The sequence below is a fragment of the Rattus rattus genome, chromosome 1 (assembly GCF_011064425.1).
Source record: "Rattus rattus isolate New Zealand chromosome 1, Rrattus_CSIRO_v1, whole genome shotgun sequence".
In the NCBI taxonomy this organism is placed as follows: Eukaryota; Metazoa; Chordata; class Mammalia; order Rodentia; family Muridae; genus Rattus; species Rattus rattus.
Genome location: NC_046154.1, coordinates 232,923,037 through 232,940,667, shown reverse-complemented (window position 1 = coordinate 232,940,667; position 17,631 = coordinate 232,923,037). Strand labels below are relative to the sequence as shown.

Genomic DNA, 17,631 nt, shown 5'->3' with positions numbered 1-17,631 from the left:
AGCTGGGGCTGATGGTACAGACCTATAATTACTACTGCCATGGATGCTGAGGTAGCCTGGGACACAGAGTGAGTCCAAGGCCAGTTCAGGGAGCATACAGAGACTGTCTCAAAATGAAAAGTAAAAAGAGACAAGTGATCCAGCTCAGCTGAGCTAGCACCCGGGCTCTCAGTTCAACTCCAGTCACTGAAACAAATGGGAAAAAAACTTGGGAAACCACAAGATTTACACATCTTAATGCAGAAGGAAAAAAAAAACTGTGTAAGTGAGAGAAAGTAAACACTGACATTTTAAAGACATTAAAATTTTTCCTCATATATATATTTACAGAATATATAAAAACAGAGCAAAGAAAAAACAAGACAAAACAAAGCAAGAAACCTGGTGAAAACCAACTGTTCCGCTTGGCAATGGCTCACTTTTACTCAAGTGTTTTATGAATAGAAACACAAAGACTAACTCAGACAGAAACAGGAACAAGAAAACAGCAGTAACAGGGAAATGGTCACAAAAGCTTTAAGGGAATTGAATCTATTATTTCAAAGGTATTAAATGGGAGAAATGTTAAATCACCATTCTTCCTCTGAAATTGGCAGGAATGAAAAGATGGACCATGCGGATGCCAGCAGCCAGTGGAAAGGACCGGGTGCCACCATCGGGTGTCAGCTCCGTCCTTTAAACACGAGGCCCATGGGTCAGCTGACCCGCAATGGTAGTCCAGCATTCTAAGGCCTATGGAGAAGAAAACTTGACAAAATACTTCTAGAATTTTAAGTTTGCATATTCTTTGATAAGCAAGCTCATTTCAAGATTCAACAGATAAAACCAAAGACCTAAGATATTTATGCAGAAGACTCAAAATAACCTAAAAGGACTGTGGTAGTGGACTTATTAAATAAAGCTAAATTCATGCTGTAACAGATTAGCATCTCTTTAGTGTAGGAAGCACACAAGGCATGGAGCAAAATACACCATGAAATCCTTTGGTTGTAGATAAACATACCAAGAGTGGAAGACAGACAGACAGACAGACAGGGGCAAGTAGGGAAATAGACAGGGGCACATATGCATAGACCACTTTTGGAAGGATTCACAGAAGCCTCTAGAAGAAGAAACAGAGAACTCAGTAGGCTCACTTTTAATGGTCAGCGTTTTGTTGAGAAAAAAAGTTACTCAGACTGGCAGTTGTTTTTTTTTTATTTAAAAACTATTCAGATTATGAAAATGATGAACCCTGGGAGCTGGAGAGATGGCCCAGTGGTTTAGATCACTGACTGCTCTTCCAGAGGTCCTGGGTTCAATTCCCAGCAACCACATGGTGGCTCATAACCATCTGTAATGGGATCCCATAACCCTCTTCTGGTGTGTCTGAAGACAGCGACAGTGTACTCACATATATAAAATAAATAAATAAATCTTTATCTATAATAAAATAACAATGTGATATAAATAAAATGGAGTTTCAGTCTACTTGGTTAATATGATGATGAGGATGATGATGACGATGACAATGACGATGAGGACAGTTTTTAAGACAGGTTCATTATGTAGCATTGGCTGACCTAGAACTCACTGTGTAGACCAAACTAACCTCAAAGTCACAGAAATCTGCCTGACTCTGCCTCCCAAGTTTATTAAAATAGCTTATTATTTAAATACACACACACACACACACACACACACACACACGAATTTTAATTAAGAAAATGATTGAAATATCAGGAGTGGTAGTAAATGATTGTAATACCAACACTCTAGAGCTGAAACAGGAGGATTTCTTCCAGTTCAAGCTATATAATGAGAACCTATCTTCAACAAGAGGGGGGAAAGGGAAAATAATCTTTTCAAAATCTTTCAACTATTAGAACTGAAGCAAGCCCAATCCTTTAGTTGTGGTTAAGTGATTCAACGTAGATTCTAAGCTGCCCTTCTCTGAGGGCATGCTCTCCCGGACGGCCAGGAGCTAAAGCGCCTCCTCAGCTATCGCCACTCCCTACCCATCCCCAACAGCGTATTCAAATCCAATACCAAAGTTACTTATTAAACACAGCAGTTATTGTGCCCTGCGGGATCCATTATAAACTTTGTCTGTGGGAGGACCAGGCTCTTCTCAAAGAACTCCAAGACAGCCGTCTCAGAGAAGAGGAGATGGGGAATCATCACGTAAGTATTCGCTGCCTTTGGGACGCAGTTTTCTGTTTGGTTATCCCGTGAAAGAGCTCACTCATCTATGAGCTCACGATTGATATCTTATATTTATCGCTTTGATTTTCCCCTTGTTGCTAACATTAGCAAGAGTGTCCTGTGCTTTTTAAATAAATGTATATGGAATCTTGTAAGAAGGGCTTTAAAAGGGTATTTAACATAAGGCAGTGAAGATTGCCTGGCCGCAAGCCAATGGCTAGCGTATACTTGTAGAGTGTATGGATAGAGCTTTTAGTTGTGGTGAAATTGTACAAACCCTCAGAGACGATTCCTAGTCAGAGTTTGTGTGACAGATGGGGTCCTGTTGAAAACATCAGTGCAGCAAGATAAAGGCGCTCCTGCGAGGCCATCTAGTTTAGGCTACAAGGAGAAAATCTTCCAGTGTTATCACCAAACACCCAGATATTCGCAACTGTTCACAGAATAGACTAAATGTTTCATCTGTTTACTACTGAAATGTCTAGGCTTACAAGAAAAACTGGCCAAAACATTCACCATTTGGAATCTTGGCTGCATGAGACAGATAAGAATTGAATTAAAGTTTTGTTTTGAAAACCATTTATTTTAGTAATACTGGTTACCGTGGAACCTGCCGTCTTAACAACATTTAAGTGTACGATAACAGTTTTACTGGCTCCAAGTATGATATGGTGAAGCAGGCCTATATCTTATGCTCCTTGCTTAAAGAAAAGTTTGTTCATTGATTAGTAATTGCTCTTTTTCCCACCGTCCCAGCCCCTAGGACTCCATTGCCCTCTGATTAACTAGTTTGGATTACTTTGCATCTTATACATTAGTGAAATGTCTTTGAGTCAGATTTTTGATGCTGAGATGTAAATGTTTGACGCTGTGCAGCCACCATAGCTCTTCATGGCGACATCTCATATACACAGTAGACTTAATACAGATATTTATACAACGTGACACCAGGGTAAAGGGAGTAAAACTCCATTGTTTTCTGCTAACCAGTCTTTTTATAAGGGTTTGTCTTTACTTGTATGAGAGTATTGTTTTCAGAGGGTTGTTAAGTTTAAATCATCTGTAAATAGCCTTTTCTAGCTAGCCAAAGGTTAGCAGTTATCCATTCACACCTTTCCCAGAAGCCAAAAACTAATTATATTAAAATTTTTTGAATGGACACAAGGGATTTCAGGAGACCAGCAGTTCAACATCTGCATTTTGTTCCTTGAAAAACCACCCCTCCCTGGGGCAGTTTCCTTTAGAGACTGGAGGAGAATTCTTGTGGATTTCATTTTTTGAATCCCTAGGTCCGTTCTTCCTCTCAGAAGGCAATCAACAGTTGTCAGAAGGGGCAACCCAGCCTTGACAGCCTTGCACCACTCAACCATGGCCTGGAGGCACTTCATTTTCCTTTCAAATGATAAGATTTCTCCCAGCTATACTAATACACTGTCACCCAACTACAGTCTATTTCTTCAGGCTGAAAGATATTCTCTCTCTCTCTCTCTCTCTCTCTCTCTCTCTCTCTCTCTCTCTCTCTCTCTCACACACACACACACACACACACGGCTTGTTACAATATTTGCAGCTAATGGGAAAATGTTGCCTTCTAGGGCTTCACTGCTCCCTGCAGCATCTCTTTAAGGTCCCCCCAGGACACATTGCCCCAAGCTAAGTTACAATGTAGCAAGGAAATATAGCAAGTGCAGGAGTGACTGTGTCCTACGAGAGTAGATGCAAAACCTACTTAAATAACAAAACATTAAGCCAGAAATGACTCAAATTAAACTGCCCTACCAAGCTCCTTGAATAAGTACAAAGTAAAACCTGAGTGCCAAAACCAATTCACAAATTAATTACTACACAGGGGATGTTGTGTTCTTGAATTGCATGGTTCCGTGCAATCTACAACAGCCCTGTGTTTTTGTTTTTCTTTTTGTTGTTGTTGTTTTGTGTTTTGTTTTGTTTTTTTTTTTGCTCTGTTTCTTTTGAGTTTCTGGCAAGCCTAAAGCATTATGCGGTGACTCATGACTTCCTAATTAATATTAAAAATACACACACAATGGCAGGCACTGAACTCATCTTTATGATCCAGGGTGCTGTGTACTAATTTTAGGTTATAAACGTCATTTAATTCTGAGGAAAATCATAACTTCCTAAGAACACATACACAGATCACTATCCACATATAACTACTTGACTAATATTGCGACAGCAGGGCATGAATTTTCCAAGTACTGACATCTGGAACCCTAGCCAGTGCAGAAACTGAAGACTACGGTTGCTGTAGGCTTTTCTTTGTTCTCCCCATTGGCGATTTTATTGTTTTTATTTATTTGTATATGTGCATGTGTGAGCATGCATGCTGTGGTGCATGTATAGAGGTCTGAGGACGACTTCGTGGAGTCGATTCTTTCCTTCCACCTTCACATGCCTTCAAAGGATCAAACTCAAGGTCTCCAGGCTTTCACTGCAAGCGCCTTTACCCACTGAGCCATCTCACCAGTCCTGAATTTCTTTTCTCTTTTCTTTCTTCTCCTTTGTCTTTTTTTCTTTTTGTATTAAATACATAATTCATTGTGACAAACCTGTTTGAATGCCAGTAACCAAGACACTGGGTTAGTATGATCACACCACAGTTAAAGAGTTGCAGCCTAAGCTGGCCCCTATGCTATCAGGCATCACATAGAGAAAAATACGATGCATAGAAAACTATGCTTAGCTTTAGCGATGCTTCATCAGATCTGTGTTGTCATGCGGGTTATTTTCAAGACAATTGATATCTAGAGGAAAATAGAACATTGAACTGACAAGCAAATCTCAGGAGGGCACTAAAACGAGAAAATATTCACAAACCCAAATGGATGAGTGGTTTCTGGGAAATGATTTGTAATGTTGATAAAGAGAGTTCAGACAGACAGACAGCTTTGCAATTCATGGGGCCCCTGACCTAGGAGAAACATCGGCATTGCTGGGATAGTTATCAGAAATTCCCAGCCAGGGCTCAGCTCAGTGAAGTGCTTGCTGCACAAAGTCCCAGCAGCTAGGTAAATGCTGGCACAGCAAGGCAGCACATGCCTGAGATGCACTGCAGGGGCACAGGCAGGAGGGAGGATCCCTAGAGATTTCTGGCCATCTGGTTTAGATGATTCTTCGAGTTCCAGATTCAGTGAGAGACCCTGCCTCAGAAATAAGGTGGCAGTCCAGGTGTGATGGCACACCTCTTAATACCAACACTCAGGAGACAGAGCCAGGTGGATCTCTGTGAGTTCAAAACCACCCTGGGGTACATGGCTATCTAGTGAGACCCAGTCTCAATAAAAGACAAATAAAGTAGAGAAGTAACTAAGGAGGGCATTTAGTATTAACCTCTGACCTCCACAGAAGCACTCATATGTGAATGCCCCTACAAACAAAAGAAAAAATAGAATCTTAGTGCCACCCAGAGCTGCATGGAACTTCAGTCTGTTTCTTATACTTCTTTCTTGTGTCTCATACATGTGAAAGTCTAATGCATACAGGCATTTGTCTTGGGTACAAGTTCCCAAGATTGAATGAACATTGCATTTACCTGGAGAGTTCTGAAACCCACTGGTGTTCAGGTCCCACTCTAGAGATTTGAAATCAGTTGCTGAGGCTGCTCTCCCAGACATCAGAATTTCTAAGTGTTCCCTCAAGTGACTGACAAGTCCCACGCATACACCTAACTTTAGAGAGAGCTCAGCTCACTGCTGATGAAAGCAGGTATCATAGGGAGTGCCTATGAAAGAAAACCAGCTTGTAAATGTTATATCTGCCCAGCCATCTGCTTCAAAGTCTGTGAACGTGCCAAGTGAATGACTTGCTTGTGCTAATATTTAGCCAACATAAACATTATCTAATATGGAGAAAAGTTTGGGTTCCAGTGAATGCTGAGTAAGCTCAGGTACAGGTGGGCCAGGGGTACTTTGGAAGAACACAACAGGTGGAGAACAGGCCTAGATCTCTGCAAAAGCAAGCATTAGAGGCAGATGCAAACACTGTAAAGAGCTTCAGGAATGAAGATAAGGTTTTAACCGAGTGTGTCCATTCAATTGTGACCTGTCATGCAAGTGTACAGCAGTCAATCCCCAGCAGAAACTCCCTGAAACCACGCCTGTCTTAGCAGGAAAGCATTTACAAGGGGAAATCTAGTCCTTTAGATCATTACCCAGAGTATAGAAAGTTATAAGAAAGACCCGTGATAGCAAAATATTCCATGTGCAAAAAGCATGCCTTCTTCGATCACACACAGATTTTCATTCAAGGTCTAGCTACTTCTCAAGTGAAGTTATGTGCCCTGGGCTTTGGGGAATTTCCTGTCTGGCAAATAAAAGCATCCACGTTTAAGAGGTGGTAAGAAGGCTGCTAGGAACAGATAAGGCAGCTATTAACATACTCACACAAGGAAGGAATGAAACTCACAGAATGACATACATGACCTGAGAGTTGCAGGTACCAGAGGCCGCTTAGTTTACCCATGCATTCATACACGGCCTTGGGGCACAGCCTGGTGGTACAGCCTGGCATTGTTCTCAGCTCAGAAGCAAGAACTGAGACTCTGAGTAATGGTGGAGATAGAAAGAGGTGAAATACGGCCTTAGAAGTGTTGATGAGAGCCAATGCTATATCAACTGTCCGGTGCTTACTAGAGTGGGAGTTGCATAGGTGTGCACTGTGATCTGTGAGGTTTGAGCTCCTCACTGTGCCTGGTACAGTGCCAGGCTCGGTACAGTCTTTAAGACAACCCTGAGAGATACCGGTATGGTTCCTCTCTCGAACAGAAAGAACATGAGGCCAAGGAAAGTATGGTGGTTTTGGTGATCCATGAAGAGGAATATCACAGGGCTCTGGGAAGATGGATCTGAGGGCCAAACCCTTACCCACCAAGGATCCGAGTTCGGATTCTAAGAATCCATGTAATAGTTGGGCACAGCACTGTACATGTTTAGCTTCTGGTATTGAGTAAGGGATCTGGAGGCAGAAGATTCCAAGAGTTTGCTGGTCAGCCTAGGCAAAGTAGTGTGCTCCAGATTCAGTGAGAGACCTTGTGGAGAATAATAGAGGAAACACCTAATAGTGGCCTCTAATCTCCATATGTACACACACACACAGACACACACACACACACACAGACACACACACACACACACACACACACACACACATACACACATGTACACACACACACACACATACAGACACACACACATACACACACATACACACACACACACACACACACATACACACACATACACACACACACACACACATACATGTACACACACACACACACAGACACACAGACACACACACACACACACACACACACACATACACACACACACACACAGACACACACACAGACACACACACACACACAGACACACACACAAGATAAAGTGTGGATTTGGACTTAGCCATTTTTCACAGTGTCCTGGGTTCATTTAAGGATCTAGATGCTTCCTCGTCTTCTCCCATCCCCTTCCTGACTCTCCTCCTCCTCCAAGTCACATTAAATATCATCTAAGCATAACATTCTATAACCCTCACTTGCCTATGGATTTAAACCATTTTTCTTTTTCTTTTTTAAAGAATTGTTTATTATATAAGTACACTGTAGCTGTCTTCAGACACACCAGAAGAGGGCATCGGATCCCATTACAGATGGTTGTGAGCCACCATGTGGGTGCTAGGAATTGAACTCAGGACCTCTGGAAGAGCAGTCAGTGCTCTTAACCACTGAGCCATCTCTCCAGCCCTTAAACCATGTTTCAACCTGTGGATCTCAACTTCTTTGAGTGTCAAACAGCCCTTTCACAGGGGTGACATATCACATATCCTGCATATCAGATATTTATATTATGATTCATAACACTAGCCAAATTGTACTTATGAAGTAGCAATGAAAATAATTTTATGGTTGGGGTGGTCACCACAACATGAGGAACTGCACTAAAGGGTTGCAGTATGAGGAAGGTTAAGAACTACTATTCTAAACTCATCTCTCTTGGATGCTCCCCCCCCCATGCTCAACTGATGGTTCTCTGAGTACATGATTGCATTTTATTTTGCCTCATAGTATAATCCCCAATACAGTGCCTGCTATACAGCAAACGCTCCAGAAAGTTTTAGTAAATTTTTTAATTTGCGACTGTGTTGGCTACTTTCCTGTTGCTGTGATAGAATACTATGACCAAAGCATCTTATAGGAGGAAGTAGTTGTTTTGGATTATAGTTCCAAAGGATAGGAACCAATCAGGGTGAGGAGGCATGGCTGTGAGGGGCAGGCAGTTAAGCAGGAGTAGACACAAGCACAAGGAGGATACGGTGAACCGGACCTGGCTACACTTTAAACTTTCAAAGCACACCCCTGTTGATGTACCTCCTTCATCAAGGCCACACCCCCTATGCCTCTGCCAACGGTACGATCTCACTGGGCAAAGTGATTGGTAAAGGAAAACTGAAGAACTGTGAGTCCTTTGTCCCTGGAACAGAGTAAATCTTCCATTTGCAGTGGGAGAGAGAGGGCATGTTGGGTCAGAAGAAGAGTTAGTTACATGCCGTTAGAAATGGTGTGACAGATAAAGCAAACTGGTGAGAGAAGGCCTGGCCACACAGCTCCAACCTAGGCAAACGGGGGCTGCTCCCAGAGTCCATAAATATTGGCTCCAACACACACACACACACACACACACACACACACACACACACAGAGAGAGAGAGAGAGAGAGAGAGAGAGAGAGAGAGACAGAGACAGAGACAGAGACAGAGAGACAGAGACAGAGAAATGGAGAGAGATAGAGACATAGAGAGAGATCAGGGTCAAAATATACAGGCTCCCATGTCCCTTATAAAATTGCTTAACACTTTTATTAACTGATGGACAACCTAGACACTATATAGACATGTCTAGACTAGTGTCTATATAGCACTGAATTATGTATGCAATGTAAACTCGTTTCACTCTACTGTTCCAAAGTTAAAGACAATAGAAATACCTCTACATGTGCTGGGCAGATGCGATTATTTTCCAGATAGTTTTTTATCTGTGGTTGGTTGAATCTGAAGAAGCAAAGCCAATGGACCCAAAGACTGTACATTATCTTCCTTCAGCGCCCATGTATAAAATGTCAGAGAGGGATGGAGAGACAGTTCGGTGGGTAGGAGTGCTTGCTGAAGTATCACGAAGACCAGCGTTTGAATCCCAGCACTAAAGTAACAAGCAAGGTGTCCTGTGCATGTCTGTAATCCAAGCAGCTCCCAAGGGAGGCAGAAACATGAGGATCTCTGGGCCTTGTTGTATTCTAGCTTAGCCAAGATAATGTGTGTCCTAGGCTCAAGGAGAGACTCTACCTCAAAAGAACAGTCAGAGGGTGAAAGGGGAGGACACCCATCACCCTTATCTGGACCCTTGGTTACCCTCAAAGACACACATACCTCCTCATTCTCACACATACATATGTACATACGTACAGTACACATATACATATATACATGCATACATTCATAATTACATACATACATACATACATACATACATACATACATACATACAGATCGTCATTTTAAATCTCAGAAGATCCTAGTTGGCTTGGGATCCTGCCTGATGGGGGATCACTGTGGCTGAGGCCGAGCTTACCTTTGGGAAGGAGCCATTGCCTTACCTTCGCTGATTTCTTCAAACTGTGGCTTTCACTGATATCACGTCTGATGCCCCCACTGCACATAGTAACTTTCAGGTGACTAAGAGATAATAAAAACTTGAAGAACAGACAGGAAGTAGAACAACCCCCTCTTTTTATGATGGAGATTTGGATAGTTATAGTGTCAGGGTGAGGGGTAAAAACACGAAAAAAAATTAAAGAAAAGAATTACTAGGCTTGGAGCCAACGCACATGAAAGTCCCTCACCAGGGGAAGAAAGGCATTCGTTGTTTTGGTCCTGACTGGATTTGCTAAAGTGAATTCAGCTGTCTCTCCTTGCTTCCTTTCTAGCAAATCAGAACATGTCCATACTCTGTCATTTAGGTCTCACAGTACAGCACAAATAACACCACCATCGTTTCACCCTGTCCCCAATTCCGTCTGCCCACCTATCTTTGATCCTAGATCCTAGAGCACACCAGTTGTCTTTTGTTTTTTGTGTTTTGTTTTTTATCTTATAGGAAATGAATTCCAAGTTTCCACCCTGGGTGAATTGGCTAAAGACAGTCTTTGGCCATATAAGAAGGAAGTGGATCATTCCTTTCTAATGAAAACTTGCTTTATTTGTCCTAATCCCTTGAAGACATGGCCCCTGTCACCACTGAGAAATACCCTTTACCTCCCAGCAGCCCCCATGCCCTCTGTGCTTGGTGCCTAGGTCTCTGGCTCTCAGAACAATCTGTGGACAACCCTTGAAGAGGACTGTCATTTTCTCCATACCACAAATTTTATTTCCAGATAATTAATGCTATTTCCCTTTCTAGTAGGGTGGTGGTTCTCAAAGGCTAGTGGCCTTTGGGGGCCGAATGACCTTTTCACAGGGGTCACCTAAGACCATCAGAAAACGCAGGTATTTACATTACAGTTCATAACAGTAGCAAGATTACAGTTATTGAGTAGCAACAAAAATATTTTTTAAGAATTATTTATTTTATGTATATGAGTACATTGTAGCTGTCTTCAGACACACCAGAAGAGGGCATCAGATCCCACAATGGCTGGGAGTCACCATGTGAATGCTGGGAACTGAACTTAGGACCTCTGGATGAGCAGTCAGTGCTCTTAATCGCTGAGGCATCTCTCCAGCCCCCAATAAAGATAATTTTATGGTCGGAGTCACCATAACGAAGAACTGTAACAAAGGGTTGCAGCATGAGGAAGGTTGAGAACCACTGCATTAGATACTCCATGTTCTTGGGCCCAACACAGCACTAAAAAATCCCTGAAATGGGCCAACTACGAGCTGTCACGTAGCTTTGACATCCTGCCATGCTGGCTGTGGTGCCCTCATACCAGGATGCAGACACCAGAACGGAGGTGACAGTTCTCACTCAGCCTCTGACTCAGGGTCTGTGTTCAGCTCCATTTATTTCTTCAACATTACTGTATTCTATTACTCATTGCTCAGAATTATCCTCAGAAAGGCACAGCCTGCCTTTAATCTTCCCTTTTATGGAAGCCCAGTTATTTCTCTTAGCACGAGGAGACCTTTGTCTTGGTCAGGACCCACACACCGTTTGCCACTGGAAACTCAGCCATGCGCTGCCTTCTAAAGGAATGTGTTGACGGCATCTTGAAACGCACAGACCCTGGGCACGTAGGACCTTGGTACTATTGACATTAGGGCTCAGGTAGCGATTTGTCGTGAGGGGTTTTCTATGCATTGGAGGATGTTGAGCAAGCCATGGCTTCTCTCCTTGGCTGTAAGAGGAATAATCCTGTTTGGGAATCATGGCAAAGGTTTCCAGGCAATATTGCCCAGAAGAAATTGCTTCTGGTTAGTTAAGAGCCAGTGAATTTGTTACACGCCTTTGGGAGAGCGAAGCCATGAGCAGAAGCTGTCCCCATAATATCTTCAGCTCTCTGAATCTGCATCTGCCCTCATATCTGTTGCCTTCTGCCTTCACGTAGACCCCCTCTCTTATCACAGGGGAAAAGCTCCTGGAGACTGACCTTTGGCCTCCTGATGAGGACAGCAGTAGCTGTTATTCTGTGTTAGTGATATATGGTGGTGGGGGTGGGGGTGGGGGGTGGGGAGAGCCTCACTGCCCAGCTAGTAAGTTGCTAAGCTACAGGTGTCCCTGAGCAGAGTGACACTATGGAAGACTGCTGTGATCACTCATGAGTTCATTTACATGCCTTTCCTGCTTGGTTGGCCACAGAAGGCTGTCTGGCTTTGTCTCCCTATATCCTCACTCAGTATGACAAACTGGCAGCATATCTACACATCTGAGTGTTTACTGCCACTTCAGGGACAACAAATGACACCTACTGCTTCAAGGTGCTGGCTGTTGAAGAGTCTTGGGTCAGGCTTCCTTGCTTCTGGCCAAGTCCACAATCACCTTTGATGGATAAATGTCACATCAATACATACAGCCTAAGAACATTTGTCTTTATAGAAAATACCCTAACTACGTCAATCAGCATTAAAAGGTACCAAATATACAACCATTAATCCCAGCAATCAGAAGGCAGAGACAGGAGAATTTATACGAAGTTGAGGCCAGCCTAGTCTATATAGTGATTTTTATGACAGCCAACTACACAGAGAAGCCCTGTCTCAAAAAAAAAAAAAAAAAAAAAATCAATGAGAAAAGATGGTCCCAACACCTAGATGCAAAAGAAAGTTTATTTCTAATATAAGTTTTACTCATTTATCAAAACACAGTCAGTATATGTAAATATGCATGTCAGGTTCTGATCCAAATAGATGTCTTTTTCTTTCCTTTGCATGTGTCTACATGTGTATTATATGTACCATGCATACATGTCCTCATGTGAATAGGTACACATGAGTTTCCATGTGTGTGAAGGCTTGGAGCTCTTTATCAAGTGCCTTCCACCTCATGCTACAGAGGCACAAGTGAATCCAGAGCTTGCCAGATTCAGTTCCTGACCCACTCAGACTGCTCCAGCCCTGGCATTACAGGAGGACCACGACACCCATGAAGCATTTCCACCCGTGCAGGGAATCGCACCCCCAGGTCTCACATTTGCATGGCGAGCCCTTTAACCACTGAGCCGCCTTTCCAGCCCCATTTCTCTTCTTTCAATCCTATTTGTCAAATTATCCAAACAGCTTTCTCGTGTAGAATGATGACCAATCACTTAATAATCATAGCGCCGCTTCAAAACTGCATCCCTGGAAGCCAGATCCATGGCAACACATGGCTCTGTCACACTTCCAACACTCCTAAGCAGACGGAACTCAGGCGTCTATACCCACTTTCCGGCACTCTCTGATCCATCCCAAGATTAGTAAATGAAACAGATACCAGTGGAAAGAGGCACGGAGGCTAGGCAAAGCTCTGCCCTCAGCTGGTGTGACCAAGGAGAATCCCAGTGGAAATAAAGTTAAAATCATGGAGCAGAATATCAAATATTCCTGTAAGATTCAAACTGCGCTTGAATGTGCCCAACAGAATATACAAAAAAACATGTTTTCTGTTTAGCAGTCTTAGCATTTGACATACACGCACTTAAGTGCATTTTATTAACAAGACTTTTAATCAGATTGATTAACCATAGGAAACCATGACCAAGAAACAATCAACTTTAATGAAACCAACATGTCATGCTTAAAATGCAAATCGATTGTTTCAAATCGTCTCTCAATCCATGTCTATGGATACGTCATGAGGATATTAACTGGCTCTGAATCCACGAACTTTAACTGTGCAATAATTTGTGCTCAGACTAACTGGCTCAAAGTACAACTGACTGGCCATTTAGATGTATGAGGTCATTATTTAACAAGGACAGGATGTACTCCATGAGTAAGTAGGTGACCATAGGCAGGTGACTTAACCACTAGACTGTAGTTTCTTTACCTGTGAAAGGACAGGATTAGATGCGGTGTCCCAAGGTTCAAACTTAAATCCAACGTTTGTGACGCTGATAGGATGCACATGTCACCCAACCTACTAACTGTTCTAATTACCATCTTTAAGTCTGTTTGCTTTTTTGCATCAGTGAATTTATCTTAAGAGGAAACTCTAGATTAGCACCATGAATGGGGAACTAGTATCAGTGTGTGTGTAAGTGAAAACGGAAGACGGTATCAAATTCTAACAAAGTTTGCTGTCTCCCGCTAAAGGGTCTGATCCTGTCACCTGCTCTCAGATTTTAAAGTGAGGGGGAAAAGAGTTTGCATGGGACAGAATGGAAATTGACTCGGTAACGTCTGAGGCCTTGGAGTCCAGTGTGAAATTACTTCCATCCTGCTATACGGAAGAAGCCATGGACCAGACATAACTGGATAGACTGAGTGTTACAACTTTATTTCCGAGCACACATGATGGGAGGGGGATGATCCTCAGCTTACGATGACTGTTAGGTTAGAAGGGTATGAATTCTCATGTTACCAGGCAAAGACAACCAGAAGAATTGAGACAGACCTCAAAAGGGAATTGTTTTCTTTTCCTTATTGCATCATTTGTTTATTATTTTGTGTGGCGTGTGTGTGCACATATGTACATGTATATGTGTGCACATATGCACATATGTACTGGATAGTCACATGCCACAGTATACTATGGAGGTCAGAGGCACATGTGTAGAGTTTAGAAGCCAACTCATGGGAATCAGTTCTCTCCTTTACCATCTGAGTCCCAGGGATCCAACTCAAGTCATTAGGCTTGATGGCAGTCACATCTGCCCACTGAGTCACCGCCCAGGCCTGGGAACTCCTTTTCTAATGGGAGTTCCAATGACTTCCATGCCTTGGTATTCCATGTCACCTATTTGAAAAGACTCTAATTGTATTCCACCGTAAGAGTCTATGGTAAAAGTCTTCCCTTTGTGTTTAGCGTTTTGGATAAGGTCCAGGCTTTCTTGCCCGTATAAATTCTCAGTACATTTCTACTCTTCCTTTGCTTACATTGGAACGTGAGCAGGAAGTGTTTATAATTACTGTCCGACCAATGGCTCCCAACTGTGGCTGTCCATTAGAACTGTGTGGAGAATTTCAAATTAACATAAGACCTATCTATAACTTGGCTCTCCTGGTTTAGTGAGACCGAAGTATGGCTCTGTCCTTTGTAAGCATCCAAAAATGATTGTGATATGCAGCCAGGGTTGAAAAACTACTGAACTTTATCCTGGCCAGGACATTTTCCTCAAAGCCCATTTCTCCTCCATGTCATATTAATTCTAGGAGCTCTAAGTTCAGTTTAGCTCAGACTTGTTCCACATCTGAGTATCCGAAGCCCTCGCTTTCCCGTGAGTCCTGTCTTCCCGAGGGAACAGGAACTTCACTTACCATTATTTCCTTTCAGTTCTGTGCCCCGCCATCCCAGGATGCTTGGTATCATTTGCAACTCAGCATATCTATCCTGATACGTTTTCTCTTCCCTTCCTGTCCTCACCATTGTCCTGGACCAGTGACAATGACACAAAGTAGAACAAGGCCATGCTACACATTTTATGAGGAAGAGAATCCTCATTTCCTGAAAAGACAGAGAAGTGTTGTGTCCGCCTAAGAAAGAGTCCCTCCATCTGTTACATGCTGGATGCTTGGGATCAGCAGCATAGGGTCCCATTACTTTGACTAATACATGTACACTGGCCACATGCCTTAGTGGGTGGCTATTGTGTTGAGTTTTGGGGAGTGACAGTGGACATGAAATGACTCTTACCACCAAGAACTCTATAGTCTAAGGAAAAAGGCAGGCTGGTAAATGTCACAGTGAAGGGAATATGGTAGATGTCTCTAATGTAGAATGTAAACACAAAAGGCAAAGTCAGTGGATGTTCTATAAAATGAGACCATAATCAAAAGCCTTGTTTCTAGGTTGGCTAACTTGTTATATGTCTGGTTTCCAATACCTGATATGACCTCTCTGAGTCCAGGGTTAGGTGAGAGATTCACAAGTGGTGCTTGCACACTTACCTAGTCAGCCTCAGATGGGATGATTGATCTACCCCAGCGTTGTCAGACTAAGAACTGAAAATCCCACACCCCAAGAAATCCCCGGTTCTAGGCAGACAGGTAGAGATGGTTTCAGAATAGAGGCTTTAGTATATTTCCATATACAACTGTGTTCTTCATAACTACACAGAATCAATGGCAATGACTTGTTAAAAGAAAAAAGAGTCATGAGGTCCCACCCAAGAAATGACAGTTGAAGGATCCACTTGAAATATCTTTCCCCTTCCTCCCTTGCCTCACCATGACGGCCTCTTGGAAATAAAACAAAGTAGGAGTCAATATATACATTCTATCAGAGAAACACAATAACAATTTACCTATGACGATATTTGACAATTTGTCAGGCTGGAAGTCGCCTCCATCTACCCCCAAATATACTCATTAGAAATGACCTTCTACTGGCCATACCTTTCCAGCCTTCAGAATGCCTTCCCTAAAATTACTCTCCCTCTCTCTGCCTCTGTCTCTCTCTGCCTTTCTGTCAGATACACCACACACACACACACACACACACACACACACACACACACACACACACACACACACACACACAATGCTGTAGTATTTTCTGTTTTGGAAAACAGGGGAAAGTTTGAAAGTGTGAGTGAGATGGGGAGAGGAGAAGGAAGTGTCCTCATTGCTTGTGAAGGACTGAAAAGCTGGTTTCTCCCTTGCCAGCTTTGGGTCATTGTGCCAAATGGCCAATAGTTAATCTTTCCATGACTGTTAATCTCAGGCCAGGCGTTAATCTGTTTCCAAATAAGAAGCAGAACACATGGTTCTATGTGAATGAAAAGGAACATTGGGTGATGGTTCTGGACACAGTGACCCTCCTGCGTGCCCAGCCTGCCTAAGAAGAGACGGTTAATCATATCACCCTGCAAAGAGTGGTACCCAGCCCTCAGTTTTCATTTCACTTTTTATTTTTGCTTCATTAAACACCTCTTGATCCCACAGCTATCTACGCAAGAGGTTCTTGACTTCTCTGGCCAGGGCACATGTGTCAAATGATGCTTCTGTGAAAGACAATCTTTCAAAGATGTGGACTACAATTTCCATTCTTAAAAATGATTTAAATCGGGGCCCAAAGAGTCAGTAATGGGAGTACTGATATAGCATAGTGTAGGTGTGCATACTTGCCCCATCGCTTGACTTTGGATGGCTAATTTACCTCTCTGCCTTGGTCCTCTTACTTGCACAGTCATAGTCCCTGTTGCTGCAAGGATTAAAAATGGGTTTTATGTAAATCATGTAGACCAGGGCCTGCCATGCAATAAGTGATATGGGTTGGCTGTCATTCTCAGTGATTCTCTGTGGCTTTCAGTCCTTGCTGCTAATTAAAAGAATAGAGAGGTTTGGTTCTAAGACAAAATATACAGTTCACAACTTTGAGTTCACTGTGGTAAAGGTAGATTTTATTTGTTTGTGTGGTGGGGGTGTGGGTGTGGGTGTGTATGTATGTTAAGGTACAAGTGTGAAGACCAAAACATATTTGTGTAAAGACCAAATGACAACCAGACAGCCACAAATGCCATTTCTAAGGGGATCCCCATATTGCTTTTAGTTTTTGCTTGTTTCTTTAGGACAGGATCTTTCCAAGTACTCCAGGCTAGGCTGGCTGGGCAGCAAGCACTGTCTCTCAGTGCCAGAATCACATGTGTGCAGTACTATACCTAGTCTTTTTTACATGGCTTCTAGGGGTTGAACTTGCATCAATGTGCTTGCAAAGCAAGCATTTTACCAAAGCAGCTATCTCAATAGGCCAGGTTCCAATTTTTGAAGACTCCCCGGGAAGAATTTAAGCAGCCC

The 17,631-nt window shown here is 42.7% G+C and overlaps 1 protein-coding gene across 1 annotated transcript in view; it reads left to right on the top strand.

Annotated features, from left to right (window-relative positions):
* Positions 1-2,098: 2,098 nt before the first annotated feature.
* The window catches only part of Anxa13 (annexin A13), a 52,223-nt gene continuing 36,690 nt past the window's right edge, over positions 2,099-17,631 (top strand). The window contains exon 1 of the mRNA XM_032890852.1: positions 2,099-2,163. Within this exon, the coding sequence (XP_032746743.1) occupies positions 2,149-2,163 (15 nt within the window). The 5' untranslated portion in view covers positions 2,099-2,148. The remainder of the gene's footprint in view (positions 2,164-17,631) is intronic.